The 27,211-nt window shown below is 41.2% G+C and overlaps 3 protein-coding genes across 3 annotated transcripts; all 3 read right to left on the bottom strand.

Moving 5' to 3' along the window:
• Positions 1–3,199: 3,199 nt before the first annotated feature.
• On the bottom strand, positions 3,200–15,185 carry rnf122 (ring finger protein 122). The gene is made up of 6 exons (XM_061072185.1): positions 15,161–15,185; positions 9,312–9,468; positions 4,632–4,677; positions 4,487–4,528; positions 4,287–4,369; positions 3,200–3,314 (listed from the first exon to the last, which is right to left on the bottom strand). The coding sequence occupies exons 1-6, from the start codon at positions 15,183–15,185 to the stop codon at positions 3,200–3,202; spliced, it is 468 nt and encodes a 155-aa protein (XP_060928168.1).
• Positions 15,186–16,507: 1,322 nt separating this feature from the next.
• Positions 16,508–19,733, bottom strand: LOC133001435 (gamma-glutamyl hydrolase). Its single transcript, XM_061071008.1, has 9 exons — positions 19,573–19,733; positions 19,342–19,456; positions 18,977–19,027; positions 18,805–18,889; positions 18,100–18,238; positions 17,815–17,921; positions 17,565–17,658; positions 17,332–17,469; positions 16,508–16,842 (listed from the first exon to the last, which is right to left on the bottom strand). Exons 1-9 carry the CDS (start codon positions 19,688–19,690, stop codon positions 16,727–16,729), a joined length of 963 nt encoding a protein of 320 aa, XP_060926991.1. The 5' UTR covers positions 19,691–19,733; the 3' UTR covers positions 16,508–16,726.
• Positions 19,734–23,070: 3,337 nt separating this feature from the next.
• On the bottom strand, positions 23,071–26,596 carry nmrk1 (nicotinamide riboside kinase 1). The gene is made up of 8 exons (XM_061071009.1): positions 26,357–26,596; positions 25,804–25,894; positions 25,669–25,717; positions 24,996–25,155; positions 24,784–24,855; positions 24,599–24,705; positions 24,436–24,519; positions 23,071–23,884 (listed from the first exon to the last, which is right to left on the bottom strand). The coding sequence occupies exons 1-8, from the start codon at positions 26,383–26,385 to the stop codon at positions 23,811–23,813; spliced, it is 666 nt and encodes a 221-aa protein (XP_060926992.1). The 5' UTR covers positions 26,386–26,596; the 3' UTR covers positions 23,071–23,810.
• Positions 26,597–27,211: the final 615 nt, after the last annotated feature.

Below are 27,211 nucleotides of genomic sequence, written 5' to 3'. Positions count from 1 at the left end.
ACAGCATCTTCATGTCTGCAGGCGTCTGTCAGTGAGGCAGGAACGCTGTGTGTGGAAAGTTGATGAATAAACTATGAAGCAGCTCTCAGGCTTGTCCAAACTGAAGGTTGAGTTGACTTCACAGCCGTCAACTCAACTGCTGAGGACCTCCTCTCCCTCTCTCATCCTCTCTCCTCTCAGTCCCCACCTTCTTCCCCAGCACCTCCCTCTCCTCTCTCCATCAGACCCAGGCTTCCTCTGCACATCCTCATGATACCTCACACCATCTGCCTTCATTCTGAATTCCCCCAACCGGGTTCCTCCGAGGCTCCGCTCTGCCCCTCCGTCTAATTAGAAGGCAACCCGAGTAAGGAATGCCCCTTCAGTCCTCGATGCTCTGCCACCTGCAATCTGTTGCGAGGAAATAGCTAGGTACCAGTGGGATCCCACCAATAGGACGGGGTCGTGCACATTTAATGAGGCAGCGTACAGATGGTCCTTGTTTTCATTCGGGTGTCGACCCCTGAGCTCTGACTCCTCTAAATGTGAAAGTTTGCTGCTATTCCCCCTGTTTTCTAAATTGAAATTCAATGTATTCTAAATACAAATTTGATACGTGAATCTGTGCATTCAGTGTAATATAGTGTTTAACATTTAATTGTTATGATTAATGTCTGTAAAGTGGCTTTGAATTCATCTGTACGCCACTACACGCAATTGAGAATAAAATGTGTGTGAATAATCAATCTTTATAACTCTGGAACATGTCAGTCTGACAATATTTCAAATGATTCACCTTTTTTTGTGTACGGCAACCTGCCAATGACCATCTTACAATGTTTTCTGTCAGTTTTAGCATAAAATATTGAAATAAATATTGTCACTTACATTAAATCATAATGAAAATTTAGCTACAGCCTTGATAAAACAAAACAATACTGATATAAAAGTATTTCCTTTTTGAATATATGCATTTTTATTGTGCAGTTAGATTTTCCATAACTAATAATGAGGTTTTTTTGCATTTGAAGATGTGAAAGGATGTCGCACCACTTTTGAAAAAACTAACTAAAAACTAGAATGAATCTATTAACTTTATATCATTTCAAATCTTCTATATTTATTCTCTGCACTTGCCAGTCCACACGTAATTCCCTTTAAATTCCTTGTTCATGATTTTGTTCCTATTTCAGTCAATTTCCTATGATTTCAAACCTCTTTTATAGGTTGTTATTTATTTCAAATATTTACTATTTCTAAGCATTTTAAGATTTCACACAAATAAAATAAATAAACCTCATGTCAAGTGATTTGAGAAGGAAAACAAGTATTTGGTTGTTAAATATTTTCATATTTCACCTGATGATGGCGCCACATACACGATTATGAAGAAATCATGAAACAAGAGGGGGGGGGTGCGCAAAACAGACAACTGTATTTATTATTGTTCCAAGTTATTTACATCTGTTGGTTTACAAAACGTGGAATGTGGTCAGAATCAGAGCGAACGTTTTCTCCTGCTCATGTGCAACAGGACGTTTTTATTTTCTTGGCACAGGGATGGGAATTTAACGGTGTCAACTCTGAGTTTGTGTGTGTGTGTGTGAGAGAGAGAGTGTGTGTGTGTGTGTGTGTGTGTGTGTGTGTGTGTGTGTGTGTGTGTGTGTGTGTGGGATTCCAGTACAAGTGCCTACTGTAAAATGTGCTTTGTGAGTTTTGTGCTCAATTTTGGCAGTGTCTTGCTTCATTAATCATTGTAAATAACAAAAAACACAACCAAGGCATGAAAAACAGAATCACGAGAAATAATGCCACGAAACTCCCGTGTATGAAAGTGAGATTTTGTTGCTTCCCAGATGAATTCACGGAACAAGACCCCAGTTCTGCACGGCTGCTTCCCTTTTCTTTCGATGAAGCAGAATCCCTGGTGCTCCATATATACTGTACGTTTATAAAAGATTCCCCACACCTGAAAACAGGGACCTGCTGTGTTGCTTCCGAGCCTTTGTCTAAAATATTAGACGGACAGACGCATAGAATCATTTTTTTTGAGAATTTCAAAGTGCAATATCTAAAAAAAACACACATTTTCTAACAAAGAATCAAAGTGTTACAGTGAGAGGCAGGAGGAGAAAGTTCCTTCCCTTTATATTAACACAATAAAACATCCCAGTGGAATAAAAGCAACTGGAGCATGTACAGTATGAAGAACATACATGATATCACTGCAGAGGTGGGCACCCCATGGATTTCACACTTAAATCATCAGGATCAGTAGCATTGTGAGAGGACTTGGTTAGAAGCACGTATTAATTTCCTGCAGCTTCTTCTGGGAGTGTATGAATTATTTAGTTCTGACTGATGAGCCATGAATCCACCTTTTCCATCATTTTTCCCTTGTGACTTCAATTTATAATCTAATATCCTTGAAAGCAGATTTAATCAACCATGTCTGTGGCTTCACTTTAGTATTATTTATTCTCCCCTGGCCTCTGTTAAATTGTTGTTCTACTGGTTTATCTTTTTGACCAACTCGGAGAATTTTCTGTTTTGTCAGCAGTTTAACTTCTGTCAATGTTTCCTTGTGCCACTGTCGGAGATGCTGATCAGAAATTATCCATTTAAATTTCTCTCTCACAATTTCTTATCCAAGATAATAAAGGATCCCGCTAATACTGATATTACTCCACATCAGTGCCCACCGTCGCATACAAACAATCAGACATGCTCACAGGGATCCTCCTTCCCTCCTTCCCGACGCTTTCATCCGTTAACACTGATTCGTCCACATCGCTGTGAAAAACCAAACTGAGTCTTCTCCGCTCCAGTGGTACCATTAACCTCACTCGAGGCGGCGGGAGGAGATGTGAAGGATTGGGTGGAGAGGGGGGATGTTGAAAAGAAGAGTGATGGAGTGATGTGTGGGCGGCTGGAGATAATCTCTCAGATACCACACGGTGTCGTGTTGCCATCTCCGAGATGGTTGCTATGCAACAGCATCCTTCAGAGTCTTCCTCTCCGGATGGTAACTAGGTTACCCCAACTTAGTATCATCCTGTTGGTGTTTTGCTGTGTTTTAAATGCAAAACCGTGTCCCTCTTCCCTGTTGGTCTTTAATTTATACCAGCTGGTTTGACCGGGGTCCAGTGTCCCCCCTCCCCACCCCCACCACCACCACCACCACCACCACCACCACCCAAACTGGGGAGGTGTTGAGAGGTTAAACCAGTTCATCCAGCAGAGTTCCTATGCTGTGGTGCTGCTCGGGGGGGCCGGCTATGGGTTTGTTGCACATGGGGCAGACGCAGCGAACCTCCAGCCACTTCACCAGACACCTGAAGAAGAACACACACAGGAAGTAAAACAGAGAAGCCAGACTGAGGGGCCTCTTTTACCCCGACAGATTATCATGAGATTCCTATTACTCATTTTCACATGATACACTAAGCTTTTACCTAGGAAAAACATGAATGTTACATTATATAAAGTTAAAATTAAAGAACAAATCTTTTACTTATGGAAAAGTATTAGCAGCAAAATGTACCTGTTTGTGTTCCAGGTTTTTTGTCTGATTTGTTGCATATTTGTATAGTTTTTTCTACTATTTTTATGGTGTTGTTTTATTTATGAGAAGCCTTTTGCGACTTTGCTCTGGAAATTTGATCAACACACTTTATAATAAGCTTATAATTTACTTTACAATTTGATGTCAGTTTACTGCTGAGTTGTTGAGCATGTGTTCTGTATTTAAGATTTAAATGTTCGTTCTTAACTGCTGCTGTAAAAATAAACTATGAAGGCAGAAAGTGGAGAAAATTCCTCCACCGATTCATAATTTATTACCAGAGAAATTGACAAAAACTGTGAAAAACGCTTCATTCGCAAAGTTAAGGGAAGTTCTGTTCTGCTGCTAAAATCTGATCTGAGTTTTTACATGAACCATGCAACACCTCTCCACAAAGTTTGTTTCATATTGGTTCAGTACTTTTCACGTAATAAACAAACGACACCTTGTCACATCCTTGGCGTACGTTACCATCCTGGGGTCTAATCACCAGGCACATTGATCCCTCCTGACTGATATGTCCAGATTTTCTCTGGGAAAAACAGGCTCCACCAAAATGTAACACAACTTATAGACATCAACCCATGCTTCCTTCTCAATACCTCATCATACACAGAGAATGCTGGGTAACCGTGCAGTCCTGACCGCTCCTCTCTCACCCTGATAAGCATCGAGGAGGAAATATAGAAATATAAAAGCCCAGACGGGGGCAAAGCGGTAAGAAGAGCTCCCCTGTACTCACCTCCTGTGGAAAGCATGTTGGCATGGCAACACTCCCAGCTCGTCCTTCACTTTGAAGTCCTCCAAACACACGGCACATGTCTGCTGCGTGAGCGACAGACAGAGCGCACAGGCGTTTGATGAAATTACCAGTAACAGTTTTGTTAAAAGTTGTCAAACACATCAGTGCAGATGTTCTGTGCATGTTAATCACGTTCTTACCCCGTGAAGATTCAGCTTTTTCGGGTCTCCTTTTAAAACTACCTGTAGGAGGAACACAAAATCAGGATGGAGAAAGATGTTTTGATTTGATCTAGACCTGAAGATGTGCTAGTATTGACGTATTGGGTCTGGACGTCAGGCTTACCTCCCTGTATCCAAACCGCTCACTCTGGGCCTGGTGTCGGAGTTTGCTGTGGATGAAAAGAGATAAAGACTGATGAATAACTTTGCAACTTTAAAATGTTCATAGTTCTCAATAAACCACAGTTTCTCATACGCCTTGAAACTGATGGAGGAAATAATCAGATCTGTTACCTCAGTAAAAGTAGAAATTAGTCAATCCAAAATTATCCAAACACAAAAGTGCTTCAATTATGTTTTTTAAGAGAAAACCAGTGGTGTAATGGAGAAAAGTCCATTTACTCATGTGCTCTGCTGAAGTACTCAACTACATCTATTTGAAATCAATACTTATTAGTGATGTTGCTGATTATAAATTCACATTCAAAACTGATTATTATCGTTATACACTAAACCTAGCGTTAGTTATAATTAGCACGTTAGTTAACAGCAACAGTAAAAATGCTCTTGACACACTTTTGTGAGCTAAATACATTCTACTGCAATTAAATCTGTATTTAAGTAAAATTATAAATGCAGAACTGGTACTCATTGTAGTATTTTTACATTTCAAAGAATACTAGTATGTTTAAAAAAGTACACACCATGTCAGAAGAAAGTACTTAAACCTGCAGTAACTTAAAATCTAAATCTAAAGTAAAGTAACTTGCAAGTATAGCTGAGTAAAAAACTTACATAATACTCTCTGAAATGTAAAGGATAAAGTATCATGGTGTTAAATGAAAGTACTGGATTAACTTAATTACAGTACCTGGGTAAATGTAGTGACTTTCCATAAGAGATAATATTGTTTGTGTATTAATTGAAGTGTTGAACAGCAGGTAATTGGATGAAGGTTCAGATTTGAGTGTGTGTGATTAGTTATGTGTGTGCAACTGAAGCTGAGAGTTGACCTAGTTCATGGACTGTCTGTTCTTACAGCTACAGTGGCCACACATACATGGACAAATATGTCTTCCTCTGCAACTACACACATTGTTGACACACCTAAGTAATCAGGAGAGTGCATGCAAACACACACACACACACACACACACACACAAAGACGGATAATGACTATGTTGCCTGCTTGAGTCTCTGCACCACCCCGACCAGCAACAATGGAGAGGAGGAGATCTTTATCACTTGACAAGCTGTGTCTGTTCAGGCAGTTATTTTTGGCCTCTTGTTTTTACAAGACTAAACATAGACTCATATGTCTATCGCTGCTTGTGATTCGGTGCCTGAAGCCACATGTGAGAACATCTGAGATGAGAGGTGAATGTTTTTTGTTTCAGTATTATGTGATCTGATCCCACTCGAAATAGAAAAAAAGAAAATCTCAATGAGTCAGTGGATAAATTAGGAAAATGACAGCTATTCGTTGTTTTTGCGACTCGGTTTATTGTTTACACTAATTGCTGCGAACAATCCTCCGTGTAGAACAATGTGAGGATACACATTTTACATGTGCAGAGGTTTCCCATGCCTGGAGACAGACGTGGGTGAAGTGGGTGAAAGGGAGACATGGCGAAGCAGCTCACTGTTCCAGCTCAGCCATTGTGCCCAGTTTGCAAGAATAGAAAATCCTGCAGACAGCTACTACTGAGCAGCTCTTACTGAATGAAGGAACAATAGACTTGAAGAGGTGTAGAGTGAATGATATACAGTAATAATAGATGCAGAAAACTTTACCCTGACCATTTGCTGTTTTTCTACAAACAAGCACAGCAGCTACTTAACCGTTCAACCAATCAGGGGCCAGGACTGACTGCAGTTAAGCAGTAAGCTGCAACGTCAACATGAGACGACTTATCCCTCGCTGTTTAATAAATATTACAAAAATGGCTCTGAGACTTGAGATTTCAAATTTCAGTTTGAAACCGACAAAATAAAAAATAGGGTTTCATCTTTTACTTTCGTTCGACAGGTTCTTTGCCTCACTGGGACCCTACAAATCCTGTCTGTGGTTTTGTTAATGGGATATCTCTACAATGCCTATAATCCTGATAAGCTGTCTGTTTTAATACGTGTGGATGTCTCTGTTTGTCCTCCAGTCGTCTGCAGGTCAAACAGTTCCTTGTAAGCACATTCCCGATGTCTCGGAGCTGCAGGACATTTGAGAGCTATACTTCTAATTATGAGATGTGTGACTGGGCACAGTGACCAGTCATGTTTCCTGTTGGCTCATGAACAGACGTGAAGGAGAACTGCCCGTTACTTTGGGATATGCACTCTCAGGATATTTCACAGCTCCAGTCTCAAAGATCTGTGACAGTCAATAAAACTGGTCAGTGAATTTATTTGTGGAGAGACTCTCTGGCAGCTTTCTATCAGTGTGCTCTCAGTCCAGGTGCCGTCCGGCTGCAAACACCCTCCGCTTGCCCCCCTGCACCTTGTGCTTCTCAAAATATCTCTCCCACAGAGCCAACACTGTTATAGAAGTTTGGGGTTTAATTATAGATATGACATTTTTGCTGTGTGCTTTTGGCATCTGTGTAGCTTTTTGCACTCTTGTACATTGCAGGTGCAGGTGCCACCCACTTATCCAGGGTTGGAAGAAACAGAACAGACCATGTGCGCTCAGCAAACCTCTCTCAACTCAACAGAGTAATTCAGACTTTGTAAGATTGTTGCATTCATTTGCAGGAGGAATCCTCACACAGAAGAAAAGAGACGGACTTAGATTTGTCCGACATCGCCGACTCGTGGATACGCAGGGTTTAGAGGCGACCCGTCTGGGAGCGATAATAGGACCTGCTCCCAACAGAGAGTGGCATTCATCGCTCGGTATTCATCAGATGAATCACCCGGTCTATAAATGAATTCTCAATCACACTCCCACCCGAGACTACCTCCAGCATGTTAATGGGGCCGAGAGGAAGTGACTCATTGCTTATGATTCATAGGCAAGTGCATTAAAGGGAGAGAGAAAGGAGGAGGAGCCAAGCTTTTCCTGATGGAGTTGATGGTCAATTTAGTGGCGAGGAAAACAAAACACAGATGATGACAGAGCTGACCTCAGCTAAACCAGCCGATTAATCATAGATGGATCCTGGGATGAGCTGTGCTTTTACGATTTCTGACACTTTTGCCAATATTTTTCCTTTTAGGCACCAACTTCAGTTTAAAAATATTCAAATGAGACATATTAAGCAAAAATTCTGCTTCATCATTTTAAATTGGGTTATTACTTGAAAAGGTTTTCATGCTAATGGTTCAGAAAAATATAATTTTCCTCATAGTGTCAAGGTGCCAGGCTTGGAATGTAGCGTATTATGATATTATATACGTATATATATTTTATAATGCCACATCTTGTGAGCTTCAGGAGGTTTTTTTAAATGTGCAGGAATTTTACACACCAGAGGAAAGAGAAACTTGAAAAAAGCATAATATGTTTACTTTACGAAACAACAACATACAGTCATTTATGTTTTTTCTGCAGCTGTAACATGTTTCCTTCTTCTCAAAAAAGGTTATCTTTATCAGATGGAGTTTTATATATGTATTTAAAAAATAGTTTTTTTTCTGAAGACCTTAAAGACTCATTTGTATTTGCTATCTGTATTTCGATGGGTGAAGTTATTATAATCCAAAAATAATGAGCTGCAAAGGAGGCAAATGTACAGAATGGAGCCAAAGGTTCCTTTCCCCTGCTGAACGACAGCTACCAGTGTTACTGACATTTGTTTTGTGACATTTCCATTTTCAGTTTTCTGTGTTTTTCAGGCAGCACTTGGCTCTATACAAGCAACAGACAGTTGAGGAGAAAATCTAAATCACATCTTACCACTTTAGGTCATTTGCCAGATACAGATTCTCAGTCTTCTATAGACAGCTGGGGAAATAAAACGAATACTACTGCCGGTGTTGTTGTTGCCTGATGAGGTTTCATACAACACCGACGTTGGGTTTGTGTACTCCCACTGTTTGCTGTGTTTATTTCGAGCTGTGTTTCTCCGCCCAGCTTCCCTCACTGCTGTCCTCACACATTGTGACGACCTGTTTCCCGTTGCCTCATATCCTGTCCTTCAGACACACACGTCCCCACAGCTCATCGGGGAGTTCACAGTCAGCAGCAGAAGAGGTCACCCTGTTCCTCTTCTGGTGTTTTATAACGCCCTGTCTCCCTCACTGTGTTTCTGTGCTGCACACATACACACACACACAGACACACACACACAATGTCCCTACTGTAGCGGTTTTGTAGAACAGCAAAGTCAGTTTGAAACTAAGTCACACACCAAAATATCTCAAAACGAGTGCACAGACCGACAATTTATTAAATGTGTCTATAGCGGCTAGACACATATTTGTGTGTGTTTTGATCATGTGGGTCATTTCCCCATCGTTACATTTCATTGCCGAGGATCTTAACACAGCCGATGTGCACAGATGCAGAACAACCACACCGTACCCTTCAGAGGAACTAGTCTCCGTTCGGTCACAAAAACCACACTGACCCGACTGCACTGTCCCCTGCAGGCTTTAGCTAAATGGTCAAATGCACAATGCCTGTTGGGATGTGGATAAGCATCGGCAATACTTGCCAACAGCTGGATAAAGAATCAAGGTCTGACTTACACCTCTCCATCTTAATAGATATTGCAGATGTGACCTTCATCAGGACCTTCTTCCTGTGGGTTTTTTGTTGTTATGGTTTAGTTTAGAATCTCATATTACTGCTTCGGTGGCCCCTCACCTGATGAAGTAACAGCAGAAGATGAGGCTCAGGATGAAGACGAAGATGCCCGTCCCGAAGATGACCATGTAGATGTTCAGAGGCAGGTCCTGGAAGGTGATGGGCGGCATGGTGCACGACTTGTTGGCGTAAACCAGTCCCAGACCACAGAAGCACCCTGAACAGAGACAACGGCAACATTTAAAAACACATTGAAGGGAAGAGGAGGGGAGGACTGACGCTGACTAATGCAGAAATGTCTCAAAACACAAGTGGACGCGGTTGCACACATATCTCTCTTTGCTCATACTTCCTTTATTCCGTGATATTCACGGGCAGCTGCGGGTCAGACCTGCAGCTGTGTCCGTTTCAAATGGAAACGAAACATTAGAGCTTCAATCACACTCGAATACACAGACGAAAAGGTTGTTGCTAAGAGGTAGAGAAAGACGGCCCCTGCACCCCTGTGGTGGTGAACGAGTCCTTTTCTTTTACTTAAACATAGAAATCAGTGTTATGGCGGTATCCAAGCAACTGTGTCGCTCTGCACGGCGTCTTTGTCTGATGTGGCTCATTAAAATAGACGAGAAAGTAGCGGTCAGACATCGATGAAAACATTATATTTAGTAAATGTACAAATTAATGATCTTCTCCCACTCTTGAGAATCAGAGGGTGCGATTGGATTAAAATAGCACCATTAAATATGATCTTAAAAACACAATATGGGTAGATTCAGTATTCTTCTTTGTGGAGGTGATTCTATTATTGAATTACAGACCAAGCAGCCTGATATTTTCACTTCTTGAACCGGCTGCTTGGTATTGAGCTTCACTCCAGACAGATGCTTTCCCCATTAGAAGTTCTCTACCTCGTCTCATCCGTCTTCCTTTACAGCTACGCTCCAGTACGTGAGTATTCGTTTTTTTTCCAGGAAACAGAAAAATCACTGACACAATATCACATGACGTTAGAGAAGTTTCATACCGAAACTTTTCTGTGTGCATTTTAAAGCATTTGGCGAGTTGTGCGAGTTGTGTTATTCATCGTGTATGAGACGAAACATGTTTCCCCCATACCAAAAGAACAAAGTGAGAGGCTCAGGCTGAAAATGTAAGAGTTGTGCATTCGTCGGAGATACAAAGAGCCCATCTGTGTGAGTGTGCATGAGTAATGAGAAGTCAGTATCAGGAAGTGAGAGGGGGCTTTGTGAGATCAGGGTCACGTTAACCCAGTGGGGCGATAGTGAGTCGGAGCTAACCCGGGACTCGTCTCTTTCTGCTGATACGAACCTCTCCGAACGCCACGAGCAACCGAGAGCAACCGAGAGCAGAGAGAGTCTCACACTCCACAGCAGCAGATTTCTGATTAGCCCGACTTCACCCAGAGACAAGCTGCTAATCAGAGAAAGCAGCCTGTGTATTGTTTAATCATCATACAGAGCTCCACAGTGTTGGCCTTCTAAACCACACAGCAGTCTGTCACACAAACTGCACCGTGCTAAACTGCACTGTAACAAGTTTTAAACACAAAGACAAAAGGTGCAGATTAATAGGGAGGAAGAGAGACAGAAGGACAGATTGGTAAAAGATGGACATATGGTTGGGTGATATATAGAGAAATGGACAAAAGGGCAGATTAAAGATGGACAGATGGAAGCGGAGGTGATGAATGAATGGAGGGTGGATGGATGAAAATTGATAAGTTAAAAAATGGATGGACAGATGCACAGATAAGTGAATGAAAAGTAAAATGGATGAATGGATGATGGATGAATGAATAGTCACTTTGACAGATGATGGAAATACAGATGATGCATGGGTGTGGATGGACAGAGGGACAGGGATTGATTAATGGGTGGAGAGAATGAGAGACTGACGAATGAATGGATGAATGGATGCATGAACACATTGGTGGATGGATGGATAGAAAAAGAGCAGGATAGATGGATGGGAGAAAAGCAAGACCAGAGGGAAAAACCAATACAAAGAACTGGTGGATTAATTGATATTGACCGACAGACTTACGAACAGATGGATGGATGGATGGATGGACAGACAGGCGGACAAAGAGATGAATGGATGAATAGATGATCCGATAGAATTAGATACTGATGATGAATGAATGACATGAATGAAAAGAATGGATGGATGGATGGATGGATGATGGACAGACAGATATCCGGATGAAAGAGGAGACTAATAAGAAGGATGGAGACATTTACCCAGTTTCATTACGTTAATATGACTGTTGTTTTCTCGGGGCAGGTGTGTGATCGATCCTGGTATTTCTCGACTCGGCTATAGGCAAAGTAACACGTTGACATTTGTGTTTGACATTTCTCCCGCCTCACAGTGGAAATTGCAGCACGGGGAGGATCAATACCTCCCGCCTCTCAGTTCCACTCACATCGAATGAGCAGTGATGCTCCATTAATCGAGGCTCTTCATTGAAAGTTCCACCTTTTAATAACTTCTCTCAGGAGAGGGGATCGTTGACAGAGACATGGACGATTGCCTGAACCTGCGTCAGCAACAACGTCATCACGAGAGAGTAAACTCAACACAAACGGATCAAAGCACTTGTGCAGAGCTGGAGCCCGGATCTTAGAAATACCAAAGACATGAGTCCTAACACTCATTCCTCCTAAACGAATGTTTGACTAGTCACCAACCAAACTCTGTAGCCTAAATATTTTTTAAAGAAAAAAAAAGATCTGAGGTGGTAAACACTGAAAAGAAGAAGGTTCAAATCCCAGTTCACCCGGGTTCCCTTTGTCAGCTGCATGGATTGGCTCCAGCTCCCCCTGGCACCCTCAAAAGGGTAAGACGGATGGATGGATGGATGGATGGATGGATGGATGGATGGATGGATGGATGGATGGATGGATGGATGGATGGATGAATGGTTGGATGGATGGATCATCTTAAATTAAAGAAATACACACTTAGGCTACATCAGTGTAGGACTCTTCCTCTTCCCCACATGCAGTCACATGTTTAGATATTAGGTCAGCATAAAACAAGTGAACCATGTGCATTATTGAAAAAAACAACTCCTTTTTCGAGAAATCAGCTCCCCCATATTCTCGGAATATCACTGAGGGCACGACCTCCGTGTCCACGAGCGAAGCTGAACACATAAAGACGTGACCATCAAAACAAACAACCTCATTTTCTCTCTCTTTTCCCTTTATATGTGTCGCGCAATCTGCTTCACAATGATCATCATCAGACAAAGAGACATGAGACGGGGGGGGCGCGGGGCGCACATGTCTCTGCTCAGTCTGTATTCATATCAGTGCACAAATCATCTGTGAAGCTGCTGCACTCACATCCAAACACGGCTCATTTATATTCAAGTCTTTACGTGTGTGCGTGTGTGTGTGTGTGTGTGTGTGTGTGTGTGTGTGTGTGTGTGTGTGTGTGTGTGTGTGTGTGTGTGTGTGTGTGTGTGTGTGTGTGTGGCCTCATCATGTCACGACACGCGTCTCTCTCCTCCACCTTTGTGTGCGTGCAGAGCAGACAGCTATACGTGCTACTTTGCTTTGGGTGGAGCTCTGTATGACCACTGACCTATATATTGGCAACACTCAGGAGGCGCCCCGTTGCCATGGCGATGAGAGTCGCAGATGCAGATGCAGATGCAGGGATGAGGGCTAGCATGCCAAAGTTCTCGTGTGTCGAGGACGGAGAGGAACCGACCCGGTCGCAATGGGCAAATGTGACAGGTTCTCGTGTTGTTGCTCGAGAAAAAGGCAGGAAAGTCCCTCAGTGATTTGACGTTAGTGTAAAATACCTCGAACGTGGCAGCGTGTCCCTGACAGCTCCTGTGAGATGCCTGCTGGGGTTTTGTCCTATATACGCTCTGCTCACACAAAGCTGCTGCTGCTGCTGCTTCTTCCCGGTCCTTCCCCTGCTGCCGCTCACACTGAAGGCAGAACTTCCTATCAAATATTCAGCAGTTCACATGAGGGGGAAACACTCAAGGATTGCCTGCGTGGCTGCTGGCTGCAGTTTTCAGAAAAAGGAAAAGCAGGTCAGACTTAAAACTCCCCCATCACATGCATGGAAGTGCCACACATGCACGATGATGTACGGTCGCGGATACATGCAGAGGGCAGACGCTCGGCTGCTTCATGATGCTTTGTTTTTCCGGCAGATTTACATTCTTTGATACTGTGTGTGTGTATGTGTGTGTGTGTGTGTGTGTGTGTGTGTGTGTGTGTGTGTGTGTGTGTGTGTGTGTGTGTGTGTGTGTGTGTGTGTGTGTGTGTGTGTGTGTGTGTGTGTGTGTGTGTGTGTGTGTGTGTGTGTGTGTGTGTGTGTCTGTGTGTGTGTGTGTACTATTTCCCGATGAATAGCAGGGGAGTAGAGCAGCACAAAGGGAGCGATTGTTCATGTCTGAACACCAACAGTCCAGCGAGGAGACTGCTGCACTCAAAGAGTCAGAGTCAGAGGGAAAACACCACTAATCCATCATCTCCATCAGGTCTCGCCGTGACAACGACCCACTGATGCACCGATTCACTGCAATGAAAGGTTTCTCTTTTATTTTTGTTAAAGCACGGCTGATGCCTCCCCGAACACACACACACAACACCGAACGTTTTCAAACACGACGGAGAAGCTGTCTGGTCTTTTCAAGATAATTTGTACGAGGTCAAGAGGAGTGTGAGCGAGAGACTTCCGATGGAGGCCGTCAATGTAAACAAGATTACCCACGAGTCAAACGCTACAGAGCACAATGACAGGCCTTGTGTGCCTCGCAATCGGGATTAATTTAGAAGGAAATAAAGGGCTCTATTGATTAAACAGCCCCATTATTCTACTAGTAAATACACACATTGATTAAACATTTAGATTATCAGTGTTTTAACATATTCTTGACAGCCAAGAAATCCAACCTTTACTATTAGCCTGATTGGGATACGATTTAGGTGAATTTATAATCCCTAGCCTGTATAAAGCAAAAAACACACAAAATGGTTTACCACACACTAATGAATCTGCCAATTTATCCTTTTGTCTATAAGATTTTGGAAAATTGTGAAAATATCATGTTATAATCTAGCGCTGGGCAATAAAACAATTATTGCTATCCTTTTCATCTATATATTACAATATAACAAAGATTAAATGTATATCGATATATTTTTTATGCTTTGTGAAGCACATAATTGATCGACCTCAAATGTGTAAAAACATTTAGCTGTTTCTCAAGTGGTTGTCATATACGAGTTTAAATACACAACCTTCACTCAGAAGTAAAAATCATTCTTTAACGATAATGTGACATTTATCGGGATACTTATCAATATCGACTGATATTACTGGTCGTTTTTTGTGTGTGTACAATATTCGTGCACACTGCCCAGCCCTGAGGTAAGTTTATAAGCAATGTAGTATTTGTATGGTAGCATTAGTAGTAGTATTTTTGTATTATTTATTCAATAAAACCATTTTTAAAAATTGGACCATTAAACACTATAATTAAATTTTTTGTCTATGAAGTGTTGTACCATTAAAAGGAGTAAATGGCACAGATATTGTGTAAAGACTGCGATGACAAAGATTTAACTCCTGAGAAGCTGCAAGAAACCAGTGACTGAGATGATTAAAATAAAGTTTTTCAAAAGAATAAGGTGCTTTAAACTTACTGTCAAGCATCACTTCAGACTTAATATAAGGGATTTTATTCATGGTGTGATTTCCTTCACACTGGATATGTGTAGAAAGCCACTGTGGTGATTCTGTAATCTGTCAACCTTGAGAGACTGACTCGTCTGAAACAACCAGACAGTGCTGGACCACATTCATCCCAGAGGCCTAAGAAACAAACACTCCCACTAAGATATAAAATGACCGCTCACCGTTACACCACTGAAACGGGTGCATCAATGCACCAGAGGTGGGGAGGGGGGGGGGGGGGGAGTCCTTGCCGGCGGGATCCGATGCGTGTTTACCAACAAGCCGCAGCCGCCTGTGCAGATGGTCGATGTCGATGATGATGGTGGAGGTGGTGATAAACCAGTGAGCCAGACACCAGTGAAACCAGCAGCGCAGAGATGATCGAGACAAAGGCACCTGTATGAAAAATATAACGGTGCGTAAAAGACGAACCAAAAACGTGCGTAAAAAGGCCAAGGGGTCTGTCACATTATTGAGAACGAGGTGATCCCCTCTGCTCCGCTCCTCGGCGCGTCTGCTCTGAGTCTCTGTTATTATTAATAGACTGAATGGAAGCGTGACCCAGCAGCAGCATCTGTGGGAGAGGGAGGGAGGGAGGGAGAGAGAGAGAGAGAGAGAGAAAGAGAGAGAGAGAGAGAGAGAGAGAGAGAGAGAGAGAGAGAGAGAGAGAGAGAGAGAGAGAGAGAGAGAGAGAGAGAGAGAGAGAGAGAGAGAGAGAGAGAGAGAGAGAGAGAGAGAGAGAGGTAGAGAGAGAGAGAGAGAGAGAGAGAGAGAGAGAGAGAGAGAGAGAGAGAGGAGAACTGGAGCACTGGAGCCTCCTCACCCCCCCCCCCCCCCCCCCGTCATCACCGGACTGACGTGCGCGCCGACCAATCCTCGTCCTGCCTGCGTGCGTGTTTGTTGTGACGGGCTGCGCGTGCTCTCTGCCACCGAGCATCGTCATCATCAGTTTCCTAATGAAGGCATGTGTTACAGACTAATAAATCAGAGGATAAAATCAGGGGATGAGATTTAGAAAGAAATGCTGAGGTTGTGAGTCCAGGGCCGGATTAACCCTCTGAGGGGTCCGGGGGCTGTGGCCCACTTCTCCCCCCTTTCTTTCTATTCATCCTTTATCTATAGGCCTACTGCTTTATATATGGGGGTCACCGGGCAACTGGGGCTAATCCCAGCTGACAAGGGGTGGGTGGAGGGGTACACACCGGACAGGTCACCAGCACAGGGTCAACGAGACAAACTACTATTCACAGCTGTGGCCACCTGACCTGGTAAACTGTGAGTAGACCACACAGGCCCCTGGGATCGGGTTCGAGCCCGGGCCCTTCCTGCTGTAGGGACACTAATCTGAATGGTTCTTGGTTGTTGGTCAGACCAATAAGAAACATTAGAAAAATATCCCCCTGGGCTTTGAAATAATTTTGGCAAAAATAAAATAAAAATGTATAAATAAGTCAATTGTAATTTGCTGAGAAAGATGGTGTGATATTATTGTCCTTGATGTCTGTTAAATGAGCACTGAGGTGAGACTGTTTTGTCAAACACTTATTTATTGACCTAAAAGTTGTGAAATATAAACAAGTGTAAACAACACTGGAGCAGAAACGTCTCCACAGCGTAACAGACATGCACTGTCCTGAACAACAGACACACACACAGCTGTTACACACAGATCTGGACTCAAAGGCCATGTTGCACAATAAACTGCACAGAAAGGTTTGTTTTGTTCATCCACAGAGTGACTCGCAGAATCAGAAGAAGTAGAGCTGCTCATATCCTGTGATGTTTCCAGCATAGACGGGAGTGTAGCTGTAGATCAGGGACCTGGCCTCTTCCTCAGGGTCAAACCGATGTGAACTTCTCCTTCCTAAACAAAGCAGAAGTGAGATTGATGTAAACAACAAATACGAGGAGAAAATCTGTAAAACAAACTATACTGTCAAAGTCTCGACTATAATATCTGGGTTATCTTGAGCATAATCTGGATGCATTAAAGTGGGAAACTACACCTGTATGAAAGGAGTTATACAAATAAACATAAAAATAAAGTTTAATGGATTATTGAAAAGTATCTTGTTTGTCTGCATTTCTAAATCCAGAAATTAAATCCTCTATAAAGAGGACGTTACATGTCATTTAAGTTCAAATTTTTACTGCGATATTGTAGATATAAGCACGAGTCAATGTAAATCACTCACAGTTATATCATAGTAACCAGGGATGTTAAGTGGCCTTGGTGTAAATACTAATATAAAAATATATCTATCTAGATAATATTTTTATCTTCTTATCCTATGAATATAATTAAGACCCAATGACAGTGACTCGTGAGGATGACGTGTGCTTTTCATCTTACCTTCATTGACAAAGAACTCGGCCAGCAGAGACGACAACCGGACGGCGTGAGGGGAGTGAGGAAAGTTCAACTTCCTGTTCCACTGGAAACGATTCACCTCCGGGTGCCACTGCACTCCGTAGAAGGGATATCTCTTTCCTGGTGGGGAATAATTCAATATGCCGTTATTACAACCCCATTGTAGAGCAGTGATTAAGTTTTTGAAATAAGTATAAATAAAATCATCTTGTAACCTTCTATGGTTGAGATAAAGTGGGCTTCGTTTTCAGCAACGTTTGTAGACAAGAGGGAAAAGAAATTTCTCAGCTTGGCGTTTTCCTGGAAGCTCTGGAAGAACATTTATTCAAGTATTACATATTAGTTCTAAGAAGAATGTGTTCCTTGATGCTTTGATTCTCTCTGATTTCATTTCTCAGGACAATGACATGACAAAACCTCAACATGGAAAGTGAAACCAGGTGCACAGTGACACTTCTTCTTTACCTCTACTGTCACTCCATAGTGGTGGAAATTACCAGTCAGGGGTTCTTGGGTCAAAATCTTCATGAACTCCTCAGAGAAACCCTGGAACATCCTGCTGGAGTGAGCCTCTGCAGGGAAAACACCCTGTGATCAGTAACTTGACTCTACTGACACTAAGTGGTATAATTAAGTACACACAGTACCTCTGAACAAACAATCTTGAGTCTATTTAAAACATGTTCCTTGTACTTTAGTAATAAAACATGCACACATAAAGACGTCCACAGTAATGCAGTGATCTCTAACCTGTGGTCAGGTTGAGAGGCAGCGCTATGTTCTCTGCTGTGGTGTTTGTCAGCAGACATTCACCGGCCACCAGAACAGTCAGGAGCTGCAGGCCCATGCACGTGCCCCAGATCGGGAAGAAGTCCCCCGCGTCATTGGCCTGGAACACACACAGTCAGAATTTCACTTCTCAGGACCAAAATCATATTGATTCTGTGACAGAAAAACAATATTATTATGTAATTATGTAGTGTGGTGCCGATTACCGGGAAATTAAGAGAAAAACAGAAGTTCTGTTATTTGAGTTTTGTGAGTCGTGTTGATCTTTTTTGACTTATGGAGAAATTTCTTTCAAAGAAAACTTCTATTTCATTAATTAATAGAATTTTTACTCTTGATATATGTTGAGTTGTACATTTGGACACAGGTTTTGAATTATTTCATGTTCAGAGGACCTGCTGTGCACTAACTGAAAGATCATACTTCAGTGTGAAGGGAGATCAACTGAACTCAATATAAGAACAGTAGCAACTATTTAAATATAGTCTATCTAACTATTCATTTTGAAATGGTATGAGGCTGAAAAATATAAAAAAAGTTCCCTTAAAATGAATTCAAACTCTATAATAAACTGCAAAAGACTGGAGTGAATTTGTTCTTTTCATACGATATGATTCAATAGACAGATACAAATAATATTTAAAATATTTATTCAGTAGTACAAACCTTCAAAGCGAGTCTATAAAATATCTTCGCCACCCTGGCATAGTCTGACGTCTCCAAATCTACAGCTCCTCCGATGAAAAGCAGTCTGAGGAGACATCAAACGGTCAGAGCAGGGAACTGATGTCATTATTGTTATTATATATGACATTTGTGGTTATATACTGTGACTCACCCATTTATCTGCTTGAAGATGTTTTCATATTCAGCAGCAGTGTGAGTCAATCTGCAGACACAACAAGGTTAACTATATAATTTTACACGCAGGAAAAAAAGGCGGCAGAAAATCAAGGGTTAACATCATCCACATTATGTGATTCATGGCTCCATGGAAACTACATTTATGCTTTTTCATAAGAGATATCGTCCTAAAACAAATGTGTCTAATATTCCTATCTGAAGTATCTCTATCAACATTTATATTCTGTAGATTTTGAAAGTGGGCCAGTGCCTGATCACTGAAAATAAATTATTATAAAACTATAGGTAAATTACGTCCACATCTACTGTTGCAAACACAACAAACAAAGAGGACTCCACCTGATCGGCATCACTCTGCTGCCTCCGGACTCGGCGTACTTCACGTAGGACGCCGGTATGAAGGTTTCCCCCCAAGGTTTCAAGCGATCATCTGAAACCATCTGAGTCAAAATACCTGCGGGACAAAAGCACCTGTGATTGGTCTGAAAGCAGAACCTGTACATAAAGTTTTCTTTGATACTTTTCTTTGATGTTTGTTTGATCCTGATACCGACACTGGATTTCACTCACCAATCACTGGTCTGTCATTCAAAGCCTCCTGGTCGAGTGGAGTCGGCATAGCTCCGCTGCTACAGAGGCAGCCGACGAGAAGTAAACACACAAACGATGAAGATCCTGCCTTGGACATGTTTTCCCCTCAGTCTCCACTGATCGCTCGAGGCTGAATCGAGTGTCTGGTCCTATAGCGAGCAGCTACTGATGAGAGAAGCTGCAGCACACTGACATATATCGAGGCAGAAGAGGATATAGTCTGGACAGGGAAGTGAGGAATTCCCAGGTTTACATGCGATGACACATGTCCTGAACATGCCAGTTGACTGCTGAGGTAAACACAAACGTTCTGCTGACGCTGTCGGACTTTCTGGCAAAATTCTGATCGGTTAGTTTGCAGGAAGTAATGCAGCCTCGTGGATCAGAGCTGGGTTGTGAAAGAAGGGTCAAAACAATTTATAGCGTGAGAATGTTTAAGAGTGCAGCTCAGTTCCCACGGCACGTTGGAGTCCACGTGCAGTCAAACTGGTTCCACTGTCAAAGAAGAAGCAGGTATTTTTATTGCATGGGTGTGCACAGACTGAGAGAAAAAAGTAGGACACAAATCATTTGACACAAGAGGCACTTGTTTATTCTGTTGTGTTGATTCTTTGTTGTCCCTAGAAGAACCTCAGCATCTGGAGTCGGTAGTGGTGAAGGCAAAAGGCAAACTTTATCAACAACTTGACCACACAACACCTTCACCACAGTACTCGGCGGGGAAAACTGGCACAAATAATCACTGTGTTCATGTTTTGGTTGTGTTAGATATGACTCATGAGTCAACAGCTTCTGCCCCAGAGGGCGTTTGAGACATTTCATTTTGAGTAGCAGCTCATATTGAATTTGATAAGCGTGGAGCATGGCAGACAGAAATCATGTATAATCCTCTGAACAGGACACACAGAGAATGTTGTCCTTTCCCAAGGTGCTTCCTGGGCCTAAAAATACCTTACTCACTATTTGTAATCAAATTAACATTTATCTTTTAGTTCATTCAAATGTTTAACGTTAACGTGTATGAGTCTCAGCTATAGACTGTATATTAAGACGGACGGCCCATCTTTATATCATCAAATAACCAAAAATACCACCCGAGCATACATCAGTGTGATTTGGCTCATGCCTCATCCACTAGCATGGAGGAGACGGCATTTAAGACCTGTACTGCAGCCAGCCACCAGGTGGCGATGGAGATGCTTTGCCTTCACTGCTAGGGGATCTGTCATGGCTTTACATGCAGCCTCAGCCTTCACTGTTTGTTAGGAGTGAACTAAGGATGTGTTGCTTGTGTGCGCGTGTGCCAGATAAACTAAATGTGTGTTGCACTCATTCATGTTTCATTAGCAGGATGAACAACGCTTCTCCTTCACAGCTGTGTTGCCCGATTCACCAAGAATAACTGCGTTCATAAATTACTCATTTCTTTAGCTGGAGAAACAACAGCACACAGTGAAAGCCTTGATGAAATGTGAAACTTTACACAAGTTTGTGTCAATCCTGCCAATAATGTATCCCCTGCAGCGATGTTTGTAATGATGAACTCAGCTCTGTTTGTTTTGTTTTTTTATGTGTGACTCTCCTGTAATAATAACAGTGTTATTTTACTCCGGATTTTAATAATTGAAAAGGCCCAACTCAACTGCCTTGAATCTTTGCCATAATATTTTAAAGATTTGTTTCACAGACCATCAGATAAAGATGATATCCTCCTGAGAAACTATACTGTGAATCACCTCCATTATATATAATTATTATAATTTTTATTAAGTGTGTGTCTGCTCTTGAGACTGATACAGATTCCTCTCCAGTTCATGGCTGGATTAGCAGCTGAGCACAGTCACACAATCCCAGACTCCATAAATATGAAAACATTACATTTATATGTATTCATTTAATATACTAGCAGCTGTCGAATTATAGCTAGATGTACTTAGATAAAAGTTACCACTATGACATTGAATCGAATTAACTACATTATTTACTGAATTAATGTAGTGTCAACTCAACTCCACTGAACTATATTGCTATAAGGTTATTTAAAATGTTTTATTTTGACAGGGAAACCTGGACGTGATAAGTGTCTCTGTGTGTAGCCTTCACCTGAGCAGGTAGAAGTACTCAGATCCTTCCTCTATACTTCACTACAAGTAAAAGTCCTGCATGAAAAATCATGCCTAAGTAAAAGTAACATAAGTATTAGCAACAAATTGTAGTATTACAGTAAAATACATGTGACTTTCCTCTGACATATTATTATGAATAACACAATTAGATGACTAGTACTGAGGCATCAGTGTGTTAGCAGCATGTTGCTGTTGGAGCTGCTGAAGGTGGCGCTAGTTTGAACTTTATGTTTATGTACAGGGACACCAGCTAAATCTGAGGGGTTGTGGGATGATAAATGAGAATGGAAAGAAAAAATAAACAAAGTTCTGACAGAAATGTGTTAAATCATCCAGTATCTAAAATCCCAAAATATAAAAGTAACTTTTAAGTAAGTGTCAAATATATGTAGTAAAGTAGAAAATAAAATGGTTTTCTCTGAAATGTGTATCAAAAGCAGCATAGAATGACACAGACACATGCACACACAATAATTTGTCAATCTTCTTCCTGTGCTTAGTTTCCTATTGGAATGAGCAGGTAATCCAATCCTTACTGTTAATATAACTGCTAAAGTTTGGCAGGCTGTCGTGTTGGCAGGACTTCAACCACCTATTCATTGCACAATATGTACATTTCAAAACAAAAATAAAAAAATTAATTAAATTAAATTTTTTTTTTTAAATGTTGCGTTTTTAAATGTTAAATGGTTATATGAAATGAACAAATTAAATTAAACCCAAGCAAGTATGAGTAAGTAGGCTAGAGCGGAAAAAAAATGTTAAATACCCAAATGAATGAAAACACACAATAAAGATTTCAATCCAATTACCAGATTTGGTGCCTCGTGTTACTAAGCGCTTTCAAACAAAGGCTGCTGAAGGCCTGTAATAGGCAGGTACAAAAATACAAAACGCTTAAGCTGCCGAGCACTGGGTTGAAATGTTTTTTCTCCCTCTCCCTCGTCACTTCTCTTTTGTTTCAATCTCTTCTTTTGCGGTGTTTGGCTGAGTCAGACCTCCCACATGAATGTGGAAATGTGCTGAAAGCAGTGCATGTAATAGATAAGGTCCGGGTAACAGAGGTCAAAGGTCTTGTAACAACCAAGATACACACTGATGAAGACTGTGGAGTGTGATTAAAAGATAATAAGTGGACCTTGATTTAATCAGATATATATGAAGTTTATGAAAGAAAGAAGAAATGTGTTGATCAATAGGCACTTTGGGGCACGATGACACTTTGAGTGATTTTTGGCTGTGGGAGATTTTTGTTTTCCAATTTTCACCTCGACTGGACACTCTCAGTGCAAACATATTTTGATCCTTGTTTTTGTGATGATGAATAAGAATACCTGGTAAAAAATGTGACTTTGAGTTTTGATGTTTCTTTTATTGTTAATCAGACACTTATTTGTTTTCAGGTCACAGAGGAAAAAGAAAGGACTGGGTCACTAGTTTGTCTCCAGTGTATCTGATCCAACCACAAGGTGGAGACAAAGGACATTATTCATACACAGATATAACCATAGATTGTGTATAAAGATGGACATGACAGCTCGATCGCTCCCTGGTGGCGGGCTGCGGTACGGGTCAAACCATTATCAAGTTCGATTTGTTGATTGGCAGCTGATACCGTGTTGCGATTGGTCGCCTGTTCGCTACGGCACAGACTCTGGCTCCAAATGACGTATTCAGGCTCAACATGGCAGTGATCGTATCAGGGATAATTTAGCTTGATTTCTAGATATTGGGAGGAAGTAGAGAAGTATTGTCCATCTTTATGTACAGTCTATGTTGCAAACCATTGGCTGATTTGACAAATTATGGGAAATAAAACAATTTTCATTATTTATAATATACAAATATTAGTGACAGTCTTTAGCAATTATATGTCACGTCAAATCCTTACATATTAAAAGACATATTACTGTGAGACAAACAAAGTGTAACATATCACATCAGTTCACTGTATGTCTCATATTCACCATTAAAAAAACTAATATTCAGGATACCCAGAGTGTATCCTAACTTAGTAATACTGTCCATAAAAAGAGGTTCACTGTTATTCTGGCAGCTTCTCTGCAGTCTCCAGCTGTGCAACTTGATATACTACAACATCAGGTAATTCTCATCCACTGCAGCGGTCACCATCTTCAGAGGAGTTCCACTTTTTCTGTCTTTCTCTGCAAAAACAAGAAATCCATGAAATCAAATGAGTAATCTGACACATCAGAGCATCATAACACAGCGAGATATTTAATTAATCTATGTAAATGGTGTTGAAGAGTTCATGCAAGACATTGCACCTCCATGAACACATTAATATAATTTTTGTGACAAAGAAAACACGAAAAAAATACTTTTTACTTCAGTATAATTTGTTGAGGATGAACTGTTTTATATTGCTTGCAGCGAACTGGCTTCATTTTACATCTGCTTCACTGAAAGATGTGTTTAGTCTCAACTGTCTTATAGAAAACTGTAACTATTGAGTCAGGCAACAGAACAACTACCTATCAGTTAAAAAGTATATTATAACTCTAGCAGGTGTTATAGATGAACCGTATGATCACCCTGCAAACCAGTAAGATGTCAGAATTTTGTCCAATAATACAAAGAGAAACTGACGCAGGACTCACTCACAACTGAAACTGATAAATAATTGATAAATAAGAAAATAAGAAAGTTGTTGTGAGAGATCTCCAGAGAAAAAGCTATTATCTCTAAAACTTACCCCTGAGTCTGTCTATTTTGTGACAAACATCTTTACACACAGCTTCCAGCAGTTGGTCTTTAGGCTTCAGTCCATCCAGGATCACTGAAGAAACAAATGCTGAACATATAAGAGACATGCTCCAACACAGACCCAGTCCCATCCACACACCCTGGACCCTCACCTATTCCAGACACCATGCTCTCCATCTCCAGCCGGTTCTTCAGGTACATCGGCCACACATATCCGTCAAAGTAACCGGGAGGATCAGGAGGATCGTACACCCGGGAGCTGTCAATCGAAAAGGAAACAGAGGTTACGAGGAACAGAAAACACTAAAATCATTTGTTTGATGATAAAATCTGACACCTTCGTCTCCTCTTGCAGACGTCGTGTGGAATTTCCAGGAAGTATCTTTTGTGAAATAGATCGTTCAGAGGCCTGGGAAGATAAACAATGAACACACACACACACACACACAAACAGAGTGAGAAAAGTTCAGCTTGATAATACACTGTAATTTTAAAATCATGATGATAATGATTGAAATAAACGTGGTGACTGATTCCTGTCTCGTGCACCTGTGGTTGAAAATGAGGAATCCCTCCACTATCAGCACATACACGTTGGTCGGTGTCGTCTCTGCTGGGTTCAGGTCTCGCTTCCTCAGGAACGACTCAGGATCTCTTTGCCACGAGTGGACCTCGCTCATCATGGTGTCCATGTGGAGAGCACTGAGCCCTGAAACCAAGCAGCCACGCTACATGAGCACACACACGTTCTCAGAGACATTTATACACCATAATTCATTTATACTGTTATTCATCATGTGAATGAATATGTCATCCTAAAGAGGTCATTCGATTTCATTCTATTTTTCTTATAAACATTGCTCAAAAGGCCAGGGATAAATCTGGTGGATGGATCTTATACTGAACTGTTATGTCCTTTCTTGGCCTTACAAGTAGTCATTTTAAATATATAATGAAAATATCCATTTGTAAACAATTTTAACCCCCTGAGGTTAATAAGCTCCCACTATTTTCTGAAAAAAATACCAAGGACATGATCTGTGTCCTTAATAGTAGTAGTTACCCTCCTGCATCCTTCCATTAGAAGATCACAGGGCAGAATGGCACAAGTGATTGAAGACAAATGTAAACAAAGCGATTCCCTCCTGATCTAACTGGTCTAAATCCAAACCTTTTTGCGACTTCAACTTAAATAAACCACAATAGAACAAAGTGTCCTCACTGTCATATTGCTTGAAGCCGTTGTTGTCCACAGGCACGACAGAGTCCTCCTGAAGAAGGAAAGGATGCACAGTGATCACTCCAACTCTCCGACCTGCAGCCAAAGTGAAAGCTGTGATCTGACCTGAATCTCTACCTTAAAGTAGGAATCCTGTGCAATGAGACAGCTGTTGGGCAGGAGCTGGTGCAGACTCTTGGACAGAGTGGATTTCCCACCATTGGTCATCCTGAAAGACATTCATATCACCTGTCAGCAACTTGAACGCTGCACAGATGACAGGAAAGAGATTTCTCTGACTGGACTCTGTTACAGGGACTTTTCTCTTGGAGTACAACTCTTATCAGTGTTTGCCGCCACATGGATGTCACATGCTGCCGGGCTGTATTGATCTGTCTGTGTCTCCTATGCCCCACTGCATGAGGCTACACCATTTAATAATGTGAGGATTAATACATGTTGTTCTGCACCTCTGTGTCTCCCAGTTCAACATCTCAAAGTGACAAAATAAAGTAGGCCCATTGTTAAAAACCCTGATTTATTCATGTTGTGTTTTTTTAAGATTTGTGACAACAGCACATGAGCATGCATGATTGTATCTGAGGTGTAAGGTGGTATTTACATGATGAGTGATATGCAATGAAAGAAGATCAACAAACCAGCACATTCACGTCCCATCATCCTGACTTACCCTCCCACTCCCACCACCAGTGTCTTCATCTCAGCTCGTTGTGTTCTCTCAATGCAAAGTGTCTCAGATGTGAAGCTGATCAAACCCGATAACTCGACGGATTATGTGCAGATTTAACTCGTGCACGTCTTTCTCCACAACTCCTCCGCGCCGTGCTCCCCCTGTTCCGCTACTGATCGCTCCTCATTCGCTGAGGGAGCTGCGACGTCACTGTTACGTCACTCACGACCCTGCCCGTTGAGAAAATCAAGACGCTTTTTGAAACAAAGTAAAAAAAAAGCGAGTGAAAAGTGAAAATTCATAATACAACCGAATGAACAAACAAGTTAAAAGAAAAAGAAAGATACAAAGATACAAAGAAAGAAAGAAAGAAAGAAAACTGTTTAAACAGAAACATCAATGTTTACGGACAAAATAGATGAATTAATAAAAAAAGAGTTAAATAAATTTGAATAGATTTGATTTATTCAATTTTTTATTTTGAATAGTATCTTTATTCTTTATTTTTGTATCTATCTATCTATCCAACTAACTTGTATCTCTCTCTCTCTCTATCTATCTCTCTCTCTCTCTATCTATCTATCTATCTATCTATCTATCTATCTATCTATCTATCTATCTATCTATCTATCTATCTATCTATCTATCTATCTATCTATCTATCTATCTATCTATCTATCTATCTATCTATCTATCTATCTATCTATCTATCTATTTATCTATTTATCTATCTATCTAACTACTAATGTAAGTATCTATCTCCAACTAACTTGTATCTATCTATCTATCTATCTTCTATTTTTCTATCTATCTATCTATCTATCTATCTATCTATCTATCTATCTATCTATCTAT

The sequence above is a fragment of the Limanda limanda genome, chromosome 5 (genome assembly GCF_963576545.1).
Source record: "Limanda limanda chromosome 5, fLimLim1.1, whole genome shotgun sequence".
In the NCBI taxonomy this organism is placed as follows: Eukaryota; Metazoa; Chordata; class Actinopteri; order Pleuronectiformes; family Pleuronectidae; genus Limanda; species Limanda limanda.
This window is presented reverse-complemented; position numbering and strand designations above follow the sequence as displayed.

Bases quoted from the DNA above. Each gene is read 5' to 3' on its own strand.
- rnf122 (XM_061072185.1), bottom strand. From the start codon at position 15,185: ATGCACCCGTTTCAGTGGTGTAACG. The intron at 4,678-9,311 runs GTGAGGGGCCAC...TTTCATCCACAG, and splicing joins TTCTGCTGTTACTTCATCAG to CAAACTCCGACACCAGGCCC. The intron at 3,315-4,286 runs GTGAGTACAGGG...GTTCTTCTTCAG, and splicing joins CAACATGCTTTCCACAGGAG to GTGTCTGGTGAAGTGGCTGG.
- LOC133001435 (XM_061071008.1), bottom strand. From the start codon at position 19,690: ATGTCCAAGGCAGGATCTTCATCGTTTGTGTGTTTACTTCTCGTCGGC. The intron at 19,028-19,341 runs GTGGAGTCCTCT...TTGTGTCTGCAG, and splicing joins AGCAGAGTGATGCCGATCAG to ATTGACTCACACTGCTGCTG. The intron at 18,239-18,804 runs GTTTGTACTACT...TGTGTGTTCCAG, and splicing joins TTTATAGACTCGCTTTGAAG to GCCAATGACGCGGGGGACTT.
- nmrk1 (XM_061071009.1), bottom strand. From the start codon at position 26,385: ATGAAGACACTGGTGGTGGGAGTGGGAGG. The intron at 25,718-25,803 runs GTAGAGATTCAG...TTCCTTCTTCAG, and splicing joins CACAGGATTCCTACTTTAAG to GAGGACTCTGTCGTGCCTGT. The intron at 24,520-24,598 runs GTGAGGGTCCAG...TTGTTTCTTCAG, and splicing joins GAGCATGGTGTCTGGAATAG to TGATCCTGGATGGACTGAAG.